At 38.7% G+C, this 24703-nt stretch overlaps 1 protein-coding gene and 1 long non-coding RNA gene across 3 annotated transcripts; one reads left to right on the top strand and one right to left on the bottom strand.

Annotated features, from left to right (window-relative positions):
* The first annotated feature begins 1794 nt into the window (after window positions 1–1794).
* LOC127801425 (uncharacterized) lies at window positions 1795–22274 on the top strand. 2 transcript variants are annotated; one of them, XM_052336581.1, is made up of 11 exons: window positions 1795–2973; window positions 3090–3200; window positions 3591–3623; window positions 4379–4550; window positions 4641–4819; window positions 4910–5046; window positions 5169–5264; window positions 5406–5475; window positions 5551–5628; window positions 5755–5842; window positions 22156–22274. In XM_052336581.1, the coding sequence occupies exons 1-11, from the start codon at window positions 1795–1797 to the stop codon at window positions 22215–22217; spliced, it is 2205 nt and encodes a 734-aa protein (XP_052192541.1). In that variant the 3' UTR covers window positions 22218–22274. The 2 variants fall into 2 exon arrangements, with proteins under 2 accessions (XP_052192541.1, XP_052192540.1); XM_052336580.1 differs by lacking the exon at window positions 22156–22274 and adding an exon at window positions 21281–21425.
* On the bottom strand, window positions 4402–24703 carry LOC127801427 (uncharacterized). The gene is made up of 3 exons (XR_008023058.1): window positions 24588–24703; window positions 23740–23870; window positions 4402–4542 (listed from the first exon to the last, which is right to left on the bottom strand). It is a non-coding gene; the product is annotated as an uncharacterized LOC127801427 (long non-coding RNA).

The raw sequence follows: 24703 nt of genomic DNA on the forward strand, positions 1-24703 counted from the left end.
GACGCGCAGCCACCAAATTCAAAGCCAAACATGATATTAAAATTTGAGATTTTTGTTCTCTGCAGTTCGAGTCTTGACTTCAACTGCGTTAAAGCATTTTTATTGAGTTATGGACATCACACCTTGAGCCAAATTAATGATTCATTCATTATTCATGCTTTAGATTGCACTGGCCGGAGGTCACTATATATAACTCTAGGCCATCCATCTTGAACTTTTAACAGTTTTAACTATGAGTTTAATTTCGATTGTAATGCAGTGACAGTTAATTAATTAGTCAAGAAACGCATATAAAATATAATTAACGAAGGCGCGTGCAATTAATCTAACTGGTAATTAACGGCTATGTAGCAGTGTAAAAGGTTCTTTTACATCGTCAATGCATTAATTAATTAAATTAAAATTCTTTTTAACTCAAAGATGGTGTCTTGATTCCTAGAAGTGTTGTTTGATTCCAGAGAAAGTTAAAGAGAGAACAATTGACTAATAATTTAGTATTTAAAGTTGAGATCCTCTCAATTATATCGTTAATTTTAAAGTTTATTTTATCTATGATTGAGACAATTATTAGTTAAAATAAGTGACAAATATATTCCGAGAGCAGAGAAACAATAATGAAGAGAGAGAGAGAGAGAGAGAAATGCCAACCAAATCCCAAATATATATTTTCACGATAAAAATTTACATCATTATGGTGTTAAAAACTAAAAAAAATACTTGTTATCTTAGATTTTTTATTTAATAAACTAATACTAATTGTACTGTATTATTAGTATATATAAATAGTAATAATTATTTAAAAATAATGACCTTAATTAAGATTGACTACGTACAGTTAAAAATTAAAATACTAGTAATACATCGAACTTATTATTTCTTTTTAAATAAGAGTAAGAAATTAAATCAAGATCACCTTATCGAATAATTTAAAGAGATTAAAAATATCATATTTTGTTCGACGGATGGGTCCATTCAAGAATATAACACATATTTGGTGTTGTGATTCTTTGTCAAAAAAAAAAAAATTATTCTACACCAAACATAAATGTCTTCTTACAATGAATGTTTCTTCACCCATGCACCCATAGAATAGTAAATCTGAAAGGGATCCACTGTCCTGTTCTCTGCTTATTTTGGCTTTCGACAAGAGTTAAAAGGAGAAGTCTTTTACACAGAGATAAAATGTTGTTGAGGCCATGGGTTCTGCCTGCCTCCCACTCGAACTTTTCAGGCTGTTTTTGGGATATTTTTGCAGAGTACTCATTGTTCGATTTTACGAATAAAAGAAGTAAATTTAAATTTAATCTTTAGTAACTGCACAAAGAGTAAATTCAAACCTAAAAACCTATATAGCCCATCATTTCCTGTTGACCACTGGGTCAACCCCAAGTGATACTTTTCCGGCTGTTTTTATTCCTTAGTCGAGAGGGTGATTGCTGGTGTTTTTTCTCTGGTTTTCGATGGTATGAAGTATATCTTAGCCTTCGGTTGTAGTTGGCTTTGATTTTTTTTTTTTTAATATAATTTTTACTTAAAAAAAAAAACTTTTCGTGCTGTTTGGAGAACATTAACCACCCCAAATTAAAACCTCTTGTTTCTAACGTCCAGGTCATCATCATCTCCTTATTCTTTGGTTCCGTCGCCGTATGTGGACAAAGAAGTACCCATCCCCGCGAGCATCTCTTTCACCATACCATATCGAGTCCTTCTCCACACTTGGTTTTCGTTTCTCTCTTCCTAGGAAGGAAAGAAACCAAGCCGGAGCTCTCTCATCTCGGTAATCTCAGCCCTTCGATGCCGAGTCCGGTGATCACAAGCTCCTCATCCGACACCAGCATTTCCAAAGCCCGGAGCCCCCACACGTACATCCCTGCTTCAAGCCATTCTTCATATCTGGCTGAATCGAAGACATCTGCCTCGGCCAAGAAACTCGGGAACTTGATAACGAGGAGGAGCACTTCCTCGTCCAAGAACTCAGGGTTGACTGAAGAGAATCTTGCAGAGTTCAATAGAATAGATGACATCTTGTATGATCAGAAAAGGAGCAGTCCTTACTACTACAAACTCACCGACTCGTCCCTTTTTCTTAATCGACAAAAAGCTTCTGATGCCAGCCCTGGAAGAGACAGCAATGCAACCTCCTCAATTAGCTCAGGCAGCAAACCGAGTTTGGTTGTCAGGATGCAAGGGTGGAAGGCTTATTTTAATTCTCATGGCAAGGAAGAGAAGGCCGTGGAAGTTCAAAATATGATCTCAACTGTGAGTACTAGAGGTTCTAAACACGTTCTCGCTACTTCTTCTTCTTCCATTTCCTCATCATCTTCATCAAGGACCGAAGGAAGGACGACGACTACAACATTAGAAAAGGAATTGGATTTAGAGGGGGCAGTTTTGAGCGTTGGCATGACTGCAAACGAGTATTTTTTGGTAAAGAAGTCATTGAGGGAGAGAGATTCAGAACCTCTAGTACTACCATCGTTGTGGCAGCTGCCACCGTCATCACCAGCCCGCCCACAGGAATATGCATCACCACCAGTAGTGGCACCATCTCGAGAAGCACATCAGTCAACGCCACCATCAAAACTAATATCAGTCTCATCATCACCTTGTGCAAAACCCTCACCGCCGGCTGAACAGCCACCAACTCAACAGTCACTACCATCACCACAGCCACTGCCTGGACAAACACTGGCTCCGTCAGTGCAGCCATTTGCATCACTGCCCCAGATTGCAGAAACAACACCAAAGCAAGAGAGGCCACCACCATCACCTGCACCCACGTCAACCCAAACATCAGTGCCATCGCCCCAGAAAGAAGCACAAACATCACCTGAAAATAGTATCACAATATTGGATCAGAAGATAACACAGACAATAAATGAAAGAGCTTATGTTTGGGCAGACAAATATCGGCCTCAGGCTTTGAAAGATTTCATCTGCCACAAGAAGAAAGTCCTTGAACTTCATGCTGTGGTGAGATAACCATCCATTTTTCTTTCTTGCTTAATCTTTTAAAAATGAATAAGATAAATTATTGAAAGAAAAAAGGAATAAGATTGAAAATGAGCTAGAATTGGAGAATTTTTCAGGCAAAGCCAGAAAATTGTGGTCATTTTATATTTGAAGGACCGACAGGAGTGGGAAAGAAAACCATGATATGGGCTATGCTTCGCGAAGCTTTTGGAGCTGACAGAGTACAGGTATGGGCTTCTAGTCTCATATATCTTCATCCTTGCCTTACGATAGCAACTTTTTTAGATACTTGAAAACAAAAATCAAACTCTTAAGAGTTGAGTTATCTTATGGTCACCTCTTGAGCCAATTTAGATTCTGGCTTGAATCTGAAATGAGGCAGAACTGGCTTTATGATCGCATTAAAAATTGATCTGATTGTCTCCTAAAGGATTTCATCTGCATCTAGCAAAATTTTTTTGTATGTTAAATATATGGTTTATTTCTCATTGCATCAACTTTAATATTGAAAACCTGGTGAATTGTAATTTTTTTTTGGCGCCATATGGAACAGCGTTGCTAATTAAGACCATTTTTGGAGAGACTGATGTTGGTCATGTTTGTTTTTTATTCCACAGACAAGGGAGGAGTGCAAGCTATTCCTATTGAAGGTAAGCTTTTCAAGAGTTTTTAATTGTAATTACGGATTGAATGGATCTCTCTTTTGGTCTATAGCATGCTTCATGTTGAAAATGTTCCCTTCCCTACCACAAGTATCCCTAGTTGTTGCACGAGAATCACTTTCATAGATCTGTGAAGTTTTCAACTGATATTCCATTCAAAAATAAAACATAAATAGATTAGCTTTCACGACAAAAGCAAAATGAGAACAAAAGCCAATGTTTTAATGATTTTGAATGGTCTATCATCTCTGAATTCCCATTCTAACTTCCAAGTGACTGTGATGATGGGAAACCTCAATGAAGTGGTACTCCTAGCTAACATGTGGAGGAAAGCTTCCTGAAGTTTTATAGTTGCTACAACAGTGTCTTTTCAGGACTGTTTAAGGAAAGCAACATTACAAATCCAGAAAGAATATAGTTAGGTTAAAAAGAGCAATCCCAAACACAAGACTTAATGGTTAGAAATTTTCCACAAGAACTTGAATTTGTGTTAAAATGATGGTTCAGTTGATAATATGACCTCAAAAAACATTATGACTGTCAACAGCCTCCAATGAGGAGTTGGCCATCAGAGAGATCAGAGAAGGCTATCCACTAAAGCAAGGGAATTAACATTTTCCTAACAGTGTTAACAACAATTAACAATCATTCTTGGAATTCATTTTCTTAAAAAAAAAAAAAAAAACTGTTTTGTCTTGATAAAAACAGTTCAAAGATTTGTCCTTGTGAAACATTTGTGAAAGGGGGAAGCTGTAGCAAGCATCAAAGTTTCTGTAAAGATATCCATGCAGCACGTGGAGGTCAGTCTTTCTGAAGTGAAAGGGTATGAGAAGCATGTTATCGTGGAACTTATCCAGGAAACAATTGACAGGATATCCAAGAAAGCCATACACTGCAATCAAGACACCTGTCGAGGTACAGATATTTCAGTTTACATTCTTTCCATCTTTGCACTCAATGCATGAAAATAAACAGCCAAGTCTAAATGTACAAAAATGTTTGCAGTTATCATTCTATATGAAGCAGACAAGCTTAGCGCAGATGCCTTACAATATATCAAATGGCAATTAGAAAGGCATTCAGAATGCACTAAAGTCTTCTTTTGCTGCAGTGATGCCTCAAAGCTTCAGCCAATAATGTCCCTTTGCCACGTTGTTAAATTACTTCCACCTTCAAATGAGGAAGTGAGAGTCTCTTGATGTGTTCAAATTACAATAGGGTATTGGATTATAAGTATTCTAAATGATTAAAGTTTTTCCCATCTCATTCTCCAGATTGTTGAAGTTCTGGAATTCATAGCCAAACAAGAAGGAATATATTTGTCAAACCAATTGGCTGAAAGGATTGCTAACAACTCCAAAAACAACCTAAGGCAAGCCATTCGTTCGTTTGAGGCAACCTGGCAAGCAAAGTAACTATAATTTCCATTATGTTCAACTACATATGCCTATACATATGCTTCAAAACCAATATTTTTGTATTTACTTCCATCTTTTCCCTATATTTTTGGGCTTTGCAATGATTTATATGTAGTTCTTCCCTGAGTGAAGATCAAGAAATTTTGACTGGTTGGGAAGATGAGATTGCAAACATTGCCAAAAACATAGTAGAAGAGCAGAGCCCAAAACAGTAAGTCGTTCCTCCGCCAAGTCTTGAGTATGGGATGGATAATTATGAAAACCAGTTTTTGTTATACCCTTCCTCTATGGTTGCTAAGGAGACTTGTTGGATTAAGTAAAATGAGTTTTTTTTTTTTTTCTGTCTCAACAGACTATATAACATTCGCGGGAAGCTTCAAAATCTTATCGAACACAATGTATCGCCTGAATTCATCTTTGAAGTAAGAGCTTTGTCTTATTTCTGTTAATCAGCTCAAGAGTTCTAAATTTAGCTAATTAGTTCTCCTAATAAACAGGCTTTAGTGGGAGAATCGAAGAAGTTTGCCGTTGAGGAATTCCAGCCACAAATTGATAGTCTATACGAGCATTATAAGGTATGAAATGAAAACTATCAACTAGATTCCTCTTTTATAGGATTAATTATTTCTGAATATAAGAGAAGTACCAGCACATATGGAAATGTTAGCCTAACAGCTCCATGTGTTTTTCCTTGCACCTAGAAACAAATACAAAAACGGCACGAAAAAACACTCAGAAGGCATAATGATCCAGTCAAAAGGAATTTCCACCATTTTCTGACAATTGAAGGTAATAATCATTCCCAGGGATGAACATGTTTTCCTTTTCTCTGTTTATAAAATTCTTTCAGGATTAGAAGGGAGAAAGAAGAAAAATAAAAAGGAAAAAGTACAAAAGAAAACACTGATGATTCCATTGTCCCTTTACAAGAATAAGTATTGAGCTACGCTTGTCAAATTAGGTCCCATGACTTTTTACTTTGACCATTGCCAATTTCCAGTGGTACAGATCGCAATGGAGATGACAGACAATCTCCACTAGAAAACTTTGAATGACGTCACGTCTATGCATAGATGCTAGTATATTGTCCAACTTTTCACTAACTTATTTCTTCAATGAGTGCTAAAAAGCAAGAAAGTGAATCCAAATTGGATCACCATATGCTCTCTGCAACAAGATATGCAAAACTTGAAAATGGAAGAAATAAAAAGAGTAAAAAAACTAAGAAAAAACCATCACAACCACCAACATCACCAAGAACAAAAATATGAACAATTAAACTGATTTATGTGGAAGAAAGTGAAAGCTGTTAAGGTCTACAACTATCCTATCTAGATCCACCATTCTCTCCCCCTAATTTCCTCCTATCTAGATCGACCATTCTCTCCCTTGATTTCCTCTGTTTAGATCCACAATTTACTCTCTTTACCTATTTAGCCTTGTACAGGATGTATATATATAAGGGTCTATACCCATGTAAATGATGAGGAATTTTTCTCCAAATATTTCTGAAACAATACAATTCAACATGGTATCGGAGCCACATTTTCTTGCTTAGTCCAGCCATCGTTAACCCATCTTATGCCGCTGTTGCTTCCACTTCCACGTCAGAGAACACACTTTACTGCTGCTTTGCCACCCGAAAACGCTGCCAGCCGCCAAAATTGCAGCTGTTCTACTACTGCTTGCTGCTCCCTGTTTGCATGATTAGTTCCGCTTGTGATAGTTTAATGTTCACGAACTCCTCTATCCAGATTAGCTTGGTCAAGTTAGATGGCCCTTCAAGCTATCTGGCCTGGTCTCAACAGTGCCTTCTCCACACAGGCACGAGGACTAGATGGGCATCTCACTGGAGCTATGGACAAGCCTGCAGAGGGTGACTACACTCATCCAGTGGACAAAGAAGAACTCCTTAGTGATGTCCTAGCTCTTTGGTGTCACAACCCCAAGGATCCCCAATGATAGATTAGTAAATATAATAGTAGTTAGTTTAAATTCATTTACTGTATTGTACTCTAGATTGTTGTTCATGTTTGTACCTTTTAGTTTGATAGGTTAGAACAGCCTATAAATAGGCTGTATCACTTAGAGAATGTCATGTTTTGATGATAATTGAATTTCAGCTCTCTCTCTCAAATTCCCTCCCATTTCCCTCTGCTTTCTCCCTAATCTCTCCCTTTCTTTGTTCTGTCTTCGAGTCTCCCTCATTTCTGTCTATTGTCTCCCTCCTTCTGTCCAGTTCTCCCTCAATCCATTATGTTCTCGGTCCTAATTCCCTCTAATTCTTTCAAATTCCAATCCAAACCCTACGTTGAACCCTCGGTACATGACAAATTGGTATCAGAGTAATTAATCTTTGGCTTTGATTTTAATTTGATTTGAAGACAAGTAGGCAGGGCGAAGTTCAAACGACTCTTAGCGAAAATGGTTGAGCTGCGAATTTCGATGATTCCAGCAGATCCAAGTGAGCAAGTAATTCTTAGTTCGAGTCTTGAAGGCGAAGCCGACAGTGGACTCTCGATTGTGAAATCCGGTAAGTGTTGTTCAACTTTTGGAGGCGAGCAGGCTAGGAAATTCCGACAGTAATTCCAGCAAGAATAGGGGAAACTGTTGCAGCAGACGAGTCAGGATGTGGAATCAGATCTATCACCCAGCAGTTCATTTTGATCAGAAAATCTTAGCAATCAAAAAAGGAAGACGAAGCAAATTCAGGAAATTGTGAATTCCAACGATGGCGGCAGCAAGCAGAACTAGGCGAATTCTAGCAATCTCAGCAGCAAGTAGAGTCAGACAACTTCTGGCGATCTAGGCAGCAAACAAGGCCAAGCGACTTCGGCGATATGGCAATTCCGATCCGACATTGTAACCAAGCAAAGTAGTTGATTCTTTGATGACAAAGTAGAGCAAGCAAATTTCAAAGCTGATCGAGTCACAGGAAGCGATTCAGGGAGCCGAGTTAGAGACGACTCACGGGCCACTGATTCCTCAATTCCAATTGTGACAGAGGCAGTTTCAGGATTGCTGAGGTTAGATCTAAGTAACTCCTGGAAGCAATTTCAAACAAGGCGGATTAGGTTTACTAAAAATTAGATTCAGGTTCAACTGGACTAGAATCAGTTCAGAGGCTATCTTTGGAGGTTATAACAAGAGTCATAGGAGGCTATCGAGCAATTCCTTGGCCTTCGAGTTGTCTTGCTTGTGAGATTTCTGCCATGGCTGACAACGCACGCATGAAACAATTCGAGTTTCAACTGCAGCAGAAGAATGCTTAGTTTCAGTTGGATACAACAGAAACCATGAGGCGACCAACCAAAATCATGAGACATGGGAAAAGAGGTTTGAAAGTACACCCCGTTAGATATGCGAGGAAGCCAGTAGTATGTTACGCAAGCAGCTGCAGGAGTTTGCAGCGATGTTGTCTAAGATGTACTAGGTTAGTATTATAGTTGAATTCTTCAATAAGTCCAAAGGCAATATCTCAGCTGACTGTTTTAGAAGTTCTAATCAAGAGATGATTGATTCAAACAATCAATCATTAGGATTGAATGACCATAACAGAGAACTTTTGGAGGAGAAAACTGTTGAAAGTGAACAGCTGGAATATGCCGGCAAACAGAAAGAAAACGATGCTGATGAATTAGCATTGGATCAGGCACATCTGACAGAAGGACCAACCATCTGTGCAGATATTGGTGCTGGAGTCCTTCCTCAGATTTCGGACATACCAAAAATTGAGGAACAAATGAATTTGGAACAAAGCATTGAGTCATTAGATATGCTGGTTATCAGTGGCAGAGTTAGGACTTTGGGTCAGGGAGGCAGAAGTCTCAAGTTTGTATACTAAATTTTTTTAGCATTACTTAATTTCCCCTCATCTTTTTTATTTCAGGGGGGCAAGCGTTAGAGAGCATAATAATTTACATGCACAACATCAAGGGACCAAGTGCAATTTTAGAAGTTGGGGGGGGGGGCATTTTCCTACCCTCAAATATATATAGATCCGCCACTGCTGGTTATAAAGAAGATCGAAGTTGTGAGTGATGATGCCTGTGACAACGATTCTAGGTTAGATCAAGTCTTTGATGCTCCACATGCAGTCAAAGAAGTTCTGAGACTAGAGGAAGACAATCTGCTTGTTCAGAATTTTCCTACTGCAACTGAAGAATTAGCTAGACAATCCTCTAGGTTCAAAATAGCCAACATTGAAGATGATGAGATGAGGGGAACATATGTAAACAGAGATTGTGTTCCATCACTAGTGTTTATTATAGTAACTGATCGGATGTGTGAACTTCAGAATGATCATCACTTGCAGATTTCAGCTACTAACTTTGCCAGTCTGGGAGTTATTGATAATGTTCTGAAATTGGAGACCAATCTTGATTGGACAACTATTGCGGGAGGTGGTTATATTAGGCTCAAACTCAGTAAGGTAACTTCTATTGAAGTTCTAGATCAACTTATGCCTGGAATTGATCTTGAGAACCTAAGAGCGAAAAACAAGAGGGTTAGAAGGAGAAAAAAAGAAAGAGGAATAAAACAGATAGGGAAAGCTAGTATTGGATAAGAGCAGTGGCCAATCACTGTAAGTTCTTGGGGATAAGAACTCTTTTAAGGAGGGAGGAATTTTCATGACCCCAAGGATAGATTAGTAAATATAATGGTAGTTATTTTAAATTCATTTACTGTATTGTACTCTAAATTGTTGTTCATGTTTGTACCTTTTAGTTAGATAGGTTGAAACAACCTATAAATAGGTCGTATCACTTAGAGAATGTCATGTTTCGATGACAAGTGAATTTCAGCTTTCCCTCACTAATTCTCTCTCAAATTCCCTCATGTTTCCCTCTGCTTTCTCTCTAATCTCTCCCTTTCTCTATTATGTCTGCAACTCTCCCACATTTCTGTCTATTATCTCCCTCATTTTGTCCAATTCTCCCTCAATCCATTATGTTCTTGGTCCTAATTCCCTTTGATTCTTCTCAAATTCCAATCCAAACCCTATGTTAAACCCTAGGTACACGACACTTGGTTTAATGGATGCTACCCTAACTCCCGTGTATATTTTGTTTGATATTGCAAAGAAGGTCTGATTGCACTCTCAAAGACACACTAGCCATCTAGTAATTATGCTCGGGTGTATGAGCTGCAACAAAAGGCACAGAACCTTTGTCAGGGGGAGTTGACTGTCACTACCTACTACAAGATGTTGAGTTGAGTAGCATATGGCAGAATTTGGACTTCTATGACCCTTTTTCAGCAAATATGTGACACACATGGAGCTTGATAGTGTGTATAAGTTCTTGGCTGGGCTCAATCAAGATTCTGATCAAATCCGAGTCCAAATATTAGGGAGATTCCCAACACCCAGACTACCTGAGGCCTTTGCCTTGGTACAACAAGAGGCAGATCGGTGCAGTGTGATTATGCCGCCTATTCAGGGGGAGTTGACTGTCACTAGCTACTATGAGACATTGAGTAGCATATGGCAGTGTTTGACTTCTATGACCCTTTTTCAGCAAAGTGCAAGAAGCAGTAATATATGCGACACACAGGAGTGTGATAGCGTATATAAGTTCTTGGCCGGGCTCAATCAAGATTCTGATCAAATCCGAGTCCAAATATTAGGGAGATCCCCAACACCCACACTACCTGAGGCTTTTGCCTTGGTACAACAAGAGGCAGATCAGCCTAGGGTGATTATGCCGCCTTTTCTGGGTAGGTCTGCCATGATTTCTCAAATCCCTTCATTACAGAAAAAGCCCCTTGCTAGAAAGCATACACGGTGGTGTGACTGCTGTCAGAAGCCCCATCATACACTGGGGACCTACCGGAAACTACATGGGGAGACTGGTAAGGTTCATGCTGAAGGCAGGAATGGCAAAGGCATTGGGAGGCCTCAGGAAAATCTTTCTAAAGGAATATTTGAGGCTGCTCATCTCTCAGCAGAGGAAGTCCAGAGACAGACACATGATGACCATGCTTGATACTTTTTAGCCACAGGCTTCTGCTGACTCTTCCGGTTCATGTTTCTATCCCACTTCTTTATTTGTGCAGTCCAGTATTTCCTTACATGCCTCTAATTTATCTTCTAGGCATCTTGACCCTTGGATACTAGATTCAGGGGCCTCCAGTCATATGATTGGCCAACCCATCTTCACATCCTATACTCCATTATCTAGTAGAGACAAGGTTTGCATTGCAGATGGCTCTTTCTCTCCCACCTCAGGGAAGGACGAGATCCAGTGTTTATCATCATTAAACTTACATTCTGTCCTGCATGTTCCAAATTTTTCTAATGGTCTCCTTTCTATCAGCTCCATTACAAATGATTTACAATGTGCGAATAAAATAATGTGTGTATTCTACCAAAAGTGTATAATACAAGTATATATACAAATATTTTAAATTAATTACACTAATATCCATTATTGATCTTATTTAACACTCCCCCTCAAGCAGAAGCATATATATTTAGCATGCCTAGTTTGGTACAAATGTAATTCACACGAGAACCTCTAAATGACTTGGTGAGTAAATCAACCAACTGATCATGAGAACCCACATATGTTGTAACCACATTCCCAAAGAGCACATTTTCTCTAACAAGTGACAATTAATTTCAATGTGCTTGGTTCTCTCATGAAACATAGAATTAGAAACAATATGCATTGCAACCTGATTGTCGCAAATCAATTGCATAAACTTGACCTGCGTAACTTCTAACTACTCAATTAATTATTTCAGCCACATGTTATAGCCATTGCCCTATATTCAATTTTTGCACTGGACCTGACGACAACAATTTGTTTCTTACTTTTCCAAGAGATTAGGTTTCCACCCACAAACAAAATATCCAAATGAGGATCGCCTGTCATTAGATGATCTTGCCCAATCAACATCTGTATATCCCACATTCTAACTGTGTCCATGATTTTGATACAATAAACTCTAACCTAGGGTAGCCTTTAATATATTGAAGAATACAAATAACTGTATTCCAGTGACTGTCACAAAGTGAATCCAAGAACTGACTTACCACACTCACAACAAATGAAATATTAAGACGTGTGATTGTGAGGTAATTAAGTTTTCCAACTAATCAACAGTAACGCCCAGGGTCAAAAAAAGGCTCCCCATGTCCCGGTAACAGTCTGATATTCGGATCCATAGGGGTATCTATTGGCTTACATCCAAGCAACCCTATCTCCTCTAGCATATCCAAGGCATACTTTCTTTGAGAAATATAGATGTCTTACTTTGACCGATCTACCTCAATACCCAAAATATATTTCAAGGAAACCAGATCTTTAGTTTGAAACTGTTGGTGATGAAGATGTGCCTTCAATTCAGTGATACCAACATCATCATCGCCCTGTAAGTACTATATCATCAACATATACCACTAGAAGAATGTGGCGACCAGACTGAGAGTGATAAAAAACAGAATGATCAGCTTCACTACGAGTTAACCCAAACTCAAAAACAGCTGAACTGAATCGACCAAACCAACCTCAAGGAGACTATTTTAAGTTGTATTAGAATTTTCGAAGGCGACACACTAGCCCAAACTCCCCCTAAGCATCAAAGTCAGGAGGTTTCTCCATATACATCTCTTCCTATAAATTGCCATGAAGAAAGGCATTTTTTATGTCCAATTGATGAAGAGTCTAGTGAAACATAGCAGCAAGGGACAAGAAAAGGCAAACAGAGAAGATCTTAACAACAGGAGAAAATGTATCGCCATAATCAAGGCCAAAAACCTGAGTATATCCTTTGGCAACAAGGCAAGCCTTAAAGCGATCAATCCGGTCGTTAGGACCAACTTTAATAGTGAAAACCCAGCAACAACCAATAGTAAACTTACCTATTGGGTATGGTTAAATGCATGATGGGCTTTATTATCTAGAAAATTATGCTCATGCAATAAGCAATCTGTTAAGATTAAAGTCCTAATCCTAAATAGCAGAAGGAAAAAAATAATTAAAGCAAGCACGAAGAACACATGAAATTTATAGTGGTTCACTCTCAATGCGAGAGCTACATCCACTTGTCGCCGCTGCAAGTGACTGCATACTGACTCAACTTCTGGATGAGTCAGCACACGAATAACCCAAGTGATCGTGTACTAACTTTGCTTAGGGGCAATATGTGCTAAGGTGATAATTAGGCTCCACACGCACTAACACAATCAAGCTGGGGTGACTAATCCTGCAGATAACGAGCTAGTTTTATGGCATCGTCAATTAGGGCATCCTGCATTAGTCTATTGCAACACTAGTTTCCATCTTTGTTTTCCAAGTGTAATAAAGAAATGTTAGTGTGTGATGCCTGTGAGTGTGCAAAAAATACTAGAGCTATTTATTCCAGTATTGGTAATAAAAGTTCCAACCCTTTTGCCTTTGTTCATTCCAATTTTTGGGGTCCTTCCAGAATTACCTCAACTTTTGGTTGTCCTTGGTTTGTAACATTTATAGATTGTTTTAGCGATCACTTGGGTGTTCCTAATGCAAGCTATGCCATTTATAGATTGTTTTAGCAGTCACCTGGAGTCTTCCCTTATTTCAAGCGGTTTCACAAGATGGTGGAAACACAATTTGGAGTGAAAATCAAGGCGTTGTGTGCGGATAATGGAATTAGAGTATACCATTAGTGACTTTCAAAGGTACTTGGTGGACCATGGGATACAACATCAAACTACATGTCAATACTCCTACCCAGAATGGTGTAGCTAAGTGAAAAAATAAGCACATTATAGAGGTAGCATGCTCCTTACTCTTTTCTATGCATGTACCTAAGTTTTTGTGGGGAGTTGTGTGCACTATTGTTCAGTTGATTAATCACATGCCATTACAAGCCCTACAATTTTGCACTTCGCTTGAAATACTTTAGGGATCCACTTCCTTTGTTATCCCCCACAAAGTATTTGGGTGAGTATGTTTTGCGTAAGACTAAAGCTCAGGTAGTGGGAAGCTTGATCCATGAGCTCGTAAATGTGTTTTTGTGGGGTATGCCTCTGATAAGAATTACAAGTGTTATTGTCTTGTGGATAGAAAGATATACATTGGTATGGATGTTGCCCTCATGGAATCCGAGCCATATTATCTTGCACCCTCAATATAGCAGTTGCCAGTGTCCCCTCTACCCTTCCCATGCCCGCCCTTGGTGAGAGGGGAAGAGTGAAAATGTCGCCATTAATGATATAGGTGGCATCCCAAATGAAGATGTTCACAATGATGATATAGATGGCATCCCAAATGAAGATCATGAAGGTGGTGGAGATGTCAATATAGGTGAGGATGGACAGCATTTGAAGGCACCTGTGCCTTAACCACCAGTTTTGAAGATGTATGTGAGATAAGGAGGTTCGGGCGAGACCATCATGCATCTTAGTAATACCCAATTACCTGATCCTATTGGCAACTCCAAGTTGCCTCCTCCACCTCAAGGTATAACATCTGCCACACCTACTCATGCTACTGACTTGATATCCCTATAGCTTTACATAAACCTTCTCGCAATGTGAAAATACCAGCTCGATAAGAATAATCTTTGTAGTACTCATCATCCTATTGCTAATTCTGTCTTCTTTAATTTGTTATCTCTTGCATTTAGAGTTTTTTCTATGTCTTTGGCATCTATTACTATTCCTTGTGACTAGAAGAAAGCTATACAAGATCCTAAGTGAAAGGAAGCCATGGTTGAGGAGATGAGAGCTTTGGTAAAAAATGTGACTTGGGAACTGGTTCCAATTCTTGTAGGAAAGCACCTGATTAGCTACAAATGTGTGTTTACTGTTAAGAACACACCAAAGGGAAAAATGGAGTGTTTTGTTGAGAGAGTTTGGATTGAATAGAAAATCTCTCTTAATTATTCTATGGGTTTGAAACCCTATATATACAAGAAGAATGCTAATAAATCTCCTAAAAACTAGGAGAGGATAACAAACTAATAATTAGGAACATAATCACCTATAATTTACAAATTTATACAAAATACTTAAACTTGATTTATCTTCATACTTCCTTATCTTCTCATCTTTTAACCGCCATTCCTTATCTTCTAAATGATAAGGCTCTTTATCCGTAACACTCCCCCTCAAGATTGAGAATGGATGTCATCCATTCCAAGCTTGCTAGTCAACTTTTGATGCACAACTGTATGCAACCCTTTAGTGAGAATATCTGCAATTTGTTCACAAGATGATATATATGGAGTACATATTAAACCACTATCCAATTTTTCCTTAATGAAGTGTCTGTCCACCTCAACATGTTTGGTTCTATCATGTTGTACTGGATTGTGAGCAATGCTGATTGCTGATTTGTTGTCACAATATAGCCTCATAGGTTCCACCAAAGTGATCTTCAAATCATCTAACAAGATTTTTAACCAAAGTAACTCGCATACTCCTAGTGCCATGGATCTGAACTCTGCCTCTGCACTCGACCAGGCCACCACATTTTGTTTTTTGCTTCTCCAAGTTACAAGATTGCCCCCTAGAAAGGTGCAATAACCGGATGTAGATCTTCTGTCCACCACTGATCCTGCATAATCTGCATCAGTATAGGCTTCAAGTATCATATTCTGTCCCCTTTTGAACATAATGCCTTTCCCTGGTGTCCCTTTCAAGTAATGAAATATTCTAAAAACCGCTTTAAGATGAGTTTCTTTCGGACAATGCATAAATTGACTGACCACCCCCACTGCATATGCAATATCTGGCCGGGTGTGTGCTAGATAAATTAGTTTTCCTACTAGCCTTTGGTAGGATTCTTTGCTCACTTCTTTATCTTCCTGGAACCTCCCCCAATTTGTGGTTAAATTCAATTGGAGTAGTAGCAGCCTTACAACCTAGCAGCCCGGTTTCTTTTAGCAAGTCCACAATATACTTTTGTTAAGAAATAAAGATGCCTTCTTTTGAGTGTGCAACTTCTATGCCCAAGAAGTATTTCAGCCTTCCCAAATCTTTAATTTCAAACTCTTTAATTAGGCATTCCTTTAATCTAGTCATACCTTCTTCATCATTTCCGGTCACAACAATATCATCCACATATACCAATAGGACTGTTACTCCCCCTGTGGCCGAGTGATGGATGAAGAGGGTATGGTCTCCTTGACTTTGTTGATACCCTAAGTTAAGCATCACATGGGTAAACCGGCCAAACCAGGCCCTAGGAGACTGTTTTAGACCATACAATGCCTTTTTTAATTTGCGCACTATTTGCCCGCAAGTATCTGCACTATAGCCTGGTGGTAAGTCCATGTAAACTTCCTCTTCTAGGTCTCCATGCAAGAAGGCATTTTTTACATCATATTGCATCAATGGCTAGCCTAGGTTAGCAGCTAGAGATAGAAGAACTCTCACTGTATTTAGCTTTGCAACTGGGGCAAAGGTGTCTAGATAGTCAATGCCATATACTTGAGTGTATCCCTTTGCTACTAGCCTTGCCTTATACCGGTCTAGGGTTCCATCGGATTTGTATTTGAGTGTATACACCCATTTGCATCCTACCGGTTTTTTTCCTTTGGGTAAGTGGACGAGTTCCCAAGTGTTGTTTTTGTCAAGGGCTACCATCTCAATTTCCATGGCAGACCTCCAATTCTCATCCCTTATTGCTTCTGAAAAATGTTGAGGGATTGGAATGGTATGTAGGCTGGTTAGGAAGGTTTTGTGTTGGGTAGACAGTTTAGAATAGGATAGGACCAGGTGTAAAGGATGTTGAGTGCAGGTCCGGGTGCCTTTTCGAAGGGCTATAGGCCATTCCAACTCACTAGGTGAAAAAGTAGGGGCATTTTGAGGTGTGTGATGTTCAGTGATAGATGCAGTGGAGTCAAGAGGATTGTTATCTGCTGGTGTCACAAGAGAACTGCTGGTGCCAGTGTTGTGAACAGGTTCAGAGGAGGAAGTAGGTGCTGGGATCTGTACTGGGCTAGTAGCCAGCTTCTGCCGCCTTGAGTAGACCTGTAAGGGAGGAGTATGTGGTGAGGTTTCCTCTAGAGTCTTGTCTGGTGTATCTGCTGTAGTAACCGGATCTGTTGAAGAGGGATTTTGAGGTGAGGGATCTAGATCAGGTAGAAATATAACTGGATTTTCTTCGGCAGATTTTGTGTTATCATGAGAGTGATCAAAATAGGGAGAGTTTTCCACAAAAGTAACATCAGCCGAGACAAAGAACCTTTTGGAGGGAGGGTGGTAACACCTATAGCCCTTTTGGCTGGAGGAATATCCAATAAAAATGCATTTTAGAGCGTGGGGATCTAGTTTGCCTCTATTAGGGCTGTGAACATGAACAAATGAGACACACCCAAATATTTTTGGTGTCCAACAACTAGACATATGAAAATCAGGAAAATGGCTGCTTAAGAGTTGAAGAGGGCTATAGGAATCAAGAGTTTGAGAGGGCAGTCTATTAATAAGGGTAGTGGCTGTTAGGACAGCCTCTCCCCAATAATTTTTTGGAACATTATGGTGGAAAAGTAGTGCCCTAGTCACAGCTAATAAATGTCCATTTTTCCTCTCAGCCACCCCATTTTGTTGAGGTGTGTATGGACAAGATGATTCATGAATTATGCCTTTTTGTTGGAAAAAATGTGCCAGGGATTGATTGAAAAAATCTTTGACATTATCAGTCCTTAGCCTCTTGATTGGTACTCCAAATTGAGTACTAATCATGTTATAGAAGGTGGGAAAAATAGTGCTTACTTCAGATTTATTTTTCATAAGAAACAACCACATTACCCTAGTGCAATCATCCACAAATATTATGAACCACCTTGCCCCAGAAAGATTGGGAACAGTTGCAGGACCCCAAACATCACCATGGAGAAGAGAGAATGGACTAGAAGTTCTTTTATTGGATGAAGGGTAAGACACCCTCTTATGTTTAGCAAATTCACAAATAGGGCAATGAAAGTCTTGAATATCACAACTCCTAAACAAAGCTGGAAACATAACTCTAAGAGTAGAAAACGAAGGATGACCAAGACGATGGTGATGTAACCAGATCTGGTCTTTATTAGATTGCACCAAACAAGACACAAGATTCACCTTGTCCTTGTTTTCTTCCCCATTGGATCCCTCAAGGTAGTATAGGCCAGCCCTAGCTTTAGCAAGCCCAATCCTCTTCTTCAACCCCTGTTCCTGAACTTCACAGCAAGTAGAAGAAAAATTAACACTACATTTGTTATCTAAGGTAAGCTTTTGGATGGATATGAGGTTGGTGAAGAGTTTAGGGACATGAAGAACATCCTTGAGGGTTAGATGGTTACTAAGGATAATATTTCCTTGGCCAGCAACAGTGGTCAAAGAACCATCTGCTAGTGTTATCTTTTTTGAGCTTGAACAAGGACTATAGGTGGTAAAATAATGGGATAAAGGGGTCATGTGATCTGTTGCCCCGGAATCAAGAATCCAAGAATTAGATTTGGTTGTTTCCGAAGCATGTGAGGTGAGAGAATTGGAGGACATACCTGTAAGTGCGAGGGAACAAATACCTTTTTCTTTCTTTTCAAGAGAATCTAGAAAATTTCTTAGCTTTTCAATTTCTGCCCAGTTGAAGTTCAAGCCATCTGCCTGCTCCTTTTGTTCTCCTTGCTTGTGTTCTGTCTGCAGTTGTTGATTGCTGGCTATATAGGCTTGATTTTGGACCCCGACCTGTCCTCCTTTAGATGGTTTTCCATGTAGCTTCCAGCATCTTTCTATGGTATGCCTTGGTTTCTTGCAAAAAGTACACCATAGTGAGTCTCTATCGCTGGAAGTTTTATCTCCTGCAGACTTCCTTTCCTCCTTAGGGCCCCGATTAGGACCTCTTAATGCTATTAATGCTGACTTTTCTATAGGAGCAGTGTCTAGCATAACTCCTCTTCTCCCTTCTTCAGCCCGGATTAGAGAGATTACCTCATTTAGAGAAGGTATATCTTCGTTGCCAAGTATTTGAACCCTGACTGCATCAAACTCCATATTTAAACCTGCCAAGAAATCATAAGTTCTCTCCTTTTCCACAAATCTTTTATGTAAGGCTGCATCTTCACTACATTTCATCTTTAGACATTGATAATGATCTAATTCTTGCCATAGAGTTTGCAGCATATTAGAGTACTCAGTAACAGATCTTACCCCTTGATTGGTTGCTGCAATCTTAGTTCGGACTTCATATATTTGTGTTGCATCCTTCACTTTAGAATATGTGAGATTAACAGCCTCCCAAATATCCTTAGCGGTTGTTAGAAACATTACCGTATCACTTATCTCGGGCATCATTGAATTCCAAAGCTAAGACATAACTAAAGAGTCATCCTCATCCCATGCAGCAAACATGGGATCTCCTTCTTTAGGGCCAGTCCCTAAGAGATGGCTTATCTCACCTTTGCCTTTGAGAAAGGTTCGGATAAGCTGGGACCATTTTAGGTAGTTTCTCCCATTCAACCGGTAGGCTGCTTGGAGATTTTGTAGCTCTCCTCCATTACTTGAGTTGCTGGATCCAGTGAATGGAGCTTTTGTCGGACTGCTTGTTTCAACCGCTTCTGATGGAGGATTGGTTTCGGAGAATGTAGACATCTTAGGGAAACTTCGGATGATGAACCAGACGAATGAAGAAAAACGATGAAAGAATATCGGGTGAAGAAGAAAGTCGTAACCGACTTTGATTGCTTCAAGAAACGAAATAAAGAACAGGCCGGAATGGTATTTAGTCAGGGAAAAAAAGGGCAATGAAGGCCTAAACAGAATTCCCTAAATACCAGGCTCTGATACCATGTTGAGAGAGTTTGGATTGAATAGAAAATCTCTCTTAATTATTCCATGGGTTTGAAACCCTATATATACAAGAAGAATGCTAATAAATCTCCTAAAAACTAGGAGAGGATAACAAACTAATAATTAGGAACATAATCACCTATAATTTACAGATTTATACAAAATACTTAAACTTGATTTATCTTCATGCTTCCTTATCTTCTCATCTTTTAACCGCCATTCCTTATCTTCTAAATGATAAGGCTCTTTATCCGTAACATGTTTGAAGGCCAAGTTAGTGGCCAAGGGGTACACACACACATACAACATCGAATACGACAAAACTTTTGCTCCCGTAGCTAAATGAACATAGTTTGAACACTAATTTCATGTGCTGCAAACTTCGGTTGGGACCTCTGACAGTTGGATGTGAAGAATCCATTCTTGCATAATGATATGAAGAAGGAAGTATATATGGATGTGCCCCCTGGGTTAAAAAATGAAAGAACCTATAGGAAAATTTGTAAATTAAAGAGATCTTTATATGGGTTAAAATAGTCTCCCCATGCATTGTTAGATCAATTCTGAAGGGCAATGTTGAAATCTTCCAACCAATTGGTTGATGTTCTTACAAAGGGTCTTGGGCATGTGTGATATCCATGCACCATCTTGAGGGGGATTATTAAGATCTACAACTATCCTATCTAGATCCACCATTCTCTCCCTTGATTTCTCGTCTAGATCCACATTTTACTCTCTTCACCTATTAAGGCTTATACAAGATGTATATATAGGGGTCAAAACCCATCTAAATGATGAGGAATTTTTCTCCAAACATTTATGAAAAAAATACAATTCAAAAAAAGTAAATGGTGAGAAAGACATACAGTTAGCTGAATCAGTTTGATGACAGACAAGGAGAAAATAAATATTGCCTTCATGAAGTTAAGACTAATTAAGCTAATACAATCACACTCAAAGGCATATATAATCACCATTTATCATCTTCCCAATACTAACTTCTGTTGCAATAGGTGCCATCTGTATTCAGTTATAATCGATATTGACATCTGAGATAGTTTTCAGACAATATTGTTATCAATTTTCTCAAATCTGACAAAAGAATGACCTTCTCTCTCATGTTTTAGTTTCTCTATCAGAATGACAATATCAACTACATTCTCTCTACCTTTTGGATGACAATGACAACTCTCATAACCAAAACAACAAAAACAATATTTTCACCGAAGTTAGGCAACATCTTGCTTTATACTTGTATTGCGTAATGCTCAAGCCTCCTGCCTTTGTTTACTTAGAAATGCAAAATAAGCACGGCTACAATTGCAACCAAATAGCTCCTCCAATTTTTCATTATTTTCTTGGAAATTCACATGGATTTTATCTAATGCATTGAAATTGCAAGTCAGTTATCTTACTCTAGCCAGTGTGTATTTGTTAGCATTTAAATGTTTTTGCTGTTCTTTTTGCAGAGTTCATAGCAAAATTTATGAGCTGCTATAAGATGACGATCATGAACAACAAAGGCAGATGACTTTATATGTGTTACAAAGAGAATTACTCGGTCTTCTGCTTATGTATCACAGAATATTGTTTTGTAACGTCAATATTGCTACCTCAGCTATTGGTTTGGCTCACAAGCTAGGTGTGATAGCGTGCGAACAATCTATTTATAAATAAATGGCTAATTAGCATTAGCAATGGTTTTGTATTTGTAAAATGGAGCCTGTCACTTGCCTGGCAGGAGGGGATTACGGAAGTGGCACATTTTCCAGGGGTCAAGCCCTGGTAACAATACTCCTATCCCCATCGAAGCAAAAGACCATTCCATATATAATTATTGTAGCTTAATCCTCTCAAAGAAATAAATAACAATAATGTTTCCAATAAAATAGTTGTATGATCATACATATGTATCTAATGCACAAGCCATGGTTGGCAACTGCTGCCTGTTATGACAATTGTTTTTTCGCACTTAATTCTGTTTCTCTCTAAGATTTCCATTAGTATTGAGGATAGATAAACTTGAAATTTTAATACAACTACTACCACAAACAGTAGCTAATATTTTTTCCCTACCCCCCTCTGGCTTTTTGGTTTAGTCCCTACACTCCAGGCATGTTTTTCTTTAAATCCTATGAGGTTTTGTGAAACAGAGATAGGGATGTTTCCTTGATGTATGTGTGCTGTGTGGAAGTGTAAATCTCCTCCCACGGGTGTCTTCTTGACTATTTCTCTATAGGGGTCAAGTCATGGTTGATCAAGCTATTTATGTTTACATGGTATAGTGGCTAGGGAGACTTGGAGATTATTCTTCTCACTTTTTGGTGTTCATTGGTGATTCCAGCTTCGTGCTTATGCTTTTGGATGCTTGGAGTACACAGCTTGCCTCTGCAGGAGGTTGTATGATCTTTGGAGGATGATTTCTTTTCTGTCATGTGGCGTATTTGGAATAAATGAGAAGTGAAAATGTAAAGACAATTTGTTGTTCTTTGAAGGGAAACATCCTTGCTTCAATACTTCCTTTGCTCCTTGGTATGTGGAAATCCATTCTTGTTCTCCAAACCTTTTCTTTTCTTTAGCTGTTGATCTTTGTTGTAGTTAGAATTGGTCTTCTTCTCTTCCATTTTCTCTTGTATCAGATCTGTCACAATCCAATCCTACATTGCCAGCTATTGAAGAGGTCTTAGGTTTATTAGTCCCATGAAGGCAAGAGTCACCTTCAAGTAGCATTATGGATGAGGATCCATGGTTTACAAGTAGTATCAGGGCCAACCCAAAACCACAACCGGCCAACAATGCATGTGACGCAAGAAAGTGTTTGAGATTGACCTGTGTCGGACTGACATATGATATTCTTATCCTATCCTAAAGAGAATGCTGAAAATTAAAGGAAAGGAGTTTGACAGGACCCAATCCACTGCGACAGTTTACTTAGGAGGTCTTGGATCCATTATTTGGCATCATGAACCCAAACCATATCGAGTCTGACAGCACTCTACTTTTAACTTCTCTCACTTCCGTTCAATATAAAATAAATATGCATACACATGCAAGGTGAGTTGCAAGAATCTATTATTACTCTATTCATCAGAAAGGTTACAGCGTACCACAACATAGAACTGTACTCACAAATCACTATAAAAACTGGTAGAAATTCAAAACCTTAGCCAAACCAGATTCACTTCTGGCAGAAGATTTAAGTTCATGAATCCATTATCATCAAAATTGATAAGTTAAGGGATTAATAACACGTCACATAATTTAATGAAAAAAATAGATCTACTTTTAATGGAAAAAATGTGGCATCTATTAATTTGTCAACACATACGTTCGTTCCTGTGTCCTTTCCATGTTGTATCATTGTCATTCTCAAAATTTATCTGTCAGGTTGTCCCTATCATGTTTCATGGCATCCGCATCCATGCCTCTTAGATTCAAATTGCCACATTCCAGAGATTGAAAAAACATGCAACATCTAGCTGATTGAAAAGCTTAAATTCTACAGAAAAAAATAATAATAATCCAACTTTTTGGAGCAATACACAATGAAAAGCATGAAATAAGCACAGATGAGTTATATCACTATAGTCCCCCAACGGTTTATCTTTTCTGTCATCTAAGGACTAAGAGTAAATATCACCTTTATTATTGCTAAAATGCAGAGTAAGAAGCTTGCCAACCTTTCTTCACTGCTACTTTTTTATTCAAATTCTTGCAACAAAGCTCTACAGCCTACAAGTCTCGAAGCTTAGAATTAAGTTTAGCCACATTGTTGGTATTAAGAAATCCTGCTGTGATTAGAATTTTTTGTGTATTATTATTTTAAATTTCTTGCTTCAGTGGTATAAAAGAACAACTGTTGGAGAAATATCTCAAGTTTTTGAGTAGTTTAGCTGAGAAGAGAGTTCAAGATTGGAGAAAGACTTACAGCAACTGCCCCTTTCCATTATCAGCACCGCCGATAAAAGCTGTGATTAAAGCGTCAGAAGCTGGAACCCTGTGCTTCCAAGAAGATGGCAGTGCTCAATGTCATGCCAGTACATCTCATCGCCCTTTGATCTATTGAAAGAAGCCAAGCATCTTTTGAAACTCATAAACAATCAAAAGAAATGAGAAAAAGAAAAACAGAAATCAATTTGACTGATCCCAGCGGAAGAAAGGAAAAATGAGAGGCTTCAAACCTATTTGATTCGGGTTTTTGTGTTTTCATTGTTTTCAGAACAAAAATTTTATAACTAGGAAAATATTTTGTTTTCATGTAAGTTCCATTTTCATACGACAGATGATTTTGAAACAACTGAACATATCTTTCTGGTCAGATAGGGGTGTTTGTTTGGATCCCAATTATCCACAAAGAATAAATAAACAAAAAAAAGCTTCCAAAACAGGTTCTGGAGTTCATCTGGTTAAAGTTTTTGGAACCATAACAAATGGGCTCTTTACGATATGCCGTTTAACATTCTTAGAATTTCTCCAAAACACAGAGGAATTTTCTTCACTGTGATCTTACAACTGAATTAACAACAAAATAACCAAATCACAATGTAGATGGAAACTAACACAGAATCCCAGATGAATTCATATGTTGGAGCGGCCAATTTTCCAAGATGCACGGACAAAATTACAGGTAGCGATGTATAAATATTCAGATACACCAAAGATTGCAACAAGGCCCGGATAAATTTCACATTCTATATATAGAGATACACTAGCGATTGTTACGAGCATATCAATAAGTGAATCAAAGGCAGAGAAATGTAACAAAGTGATATTAACCCGAGAAAAGCCGATGGGCGGGAGAACGGACTTTCGCCGCACGTCTTGCTGAGCCTCCGTGCTCCGCCTTGTCTGGTGCCTGTTGGTGGAACTGGGAATTGGGTCTAAAATTGAAA

This window comes from Diospyros lotus, chromosome 5 (assembly GCF_014633365.1).
Source record: "Diospyros lotus cultivar Yz01 chromosome 5, ASM1463336v1, whole genome shotgun sequence".
NCBI classification, from domain to species: Eukaryota; Viridiplantae; Streptophyta; class Magnoliopsida; order Ericales; family Ebenaceae; genus Diospyros; species Diospyros lotus.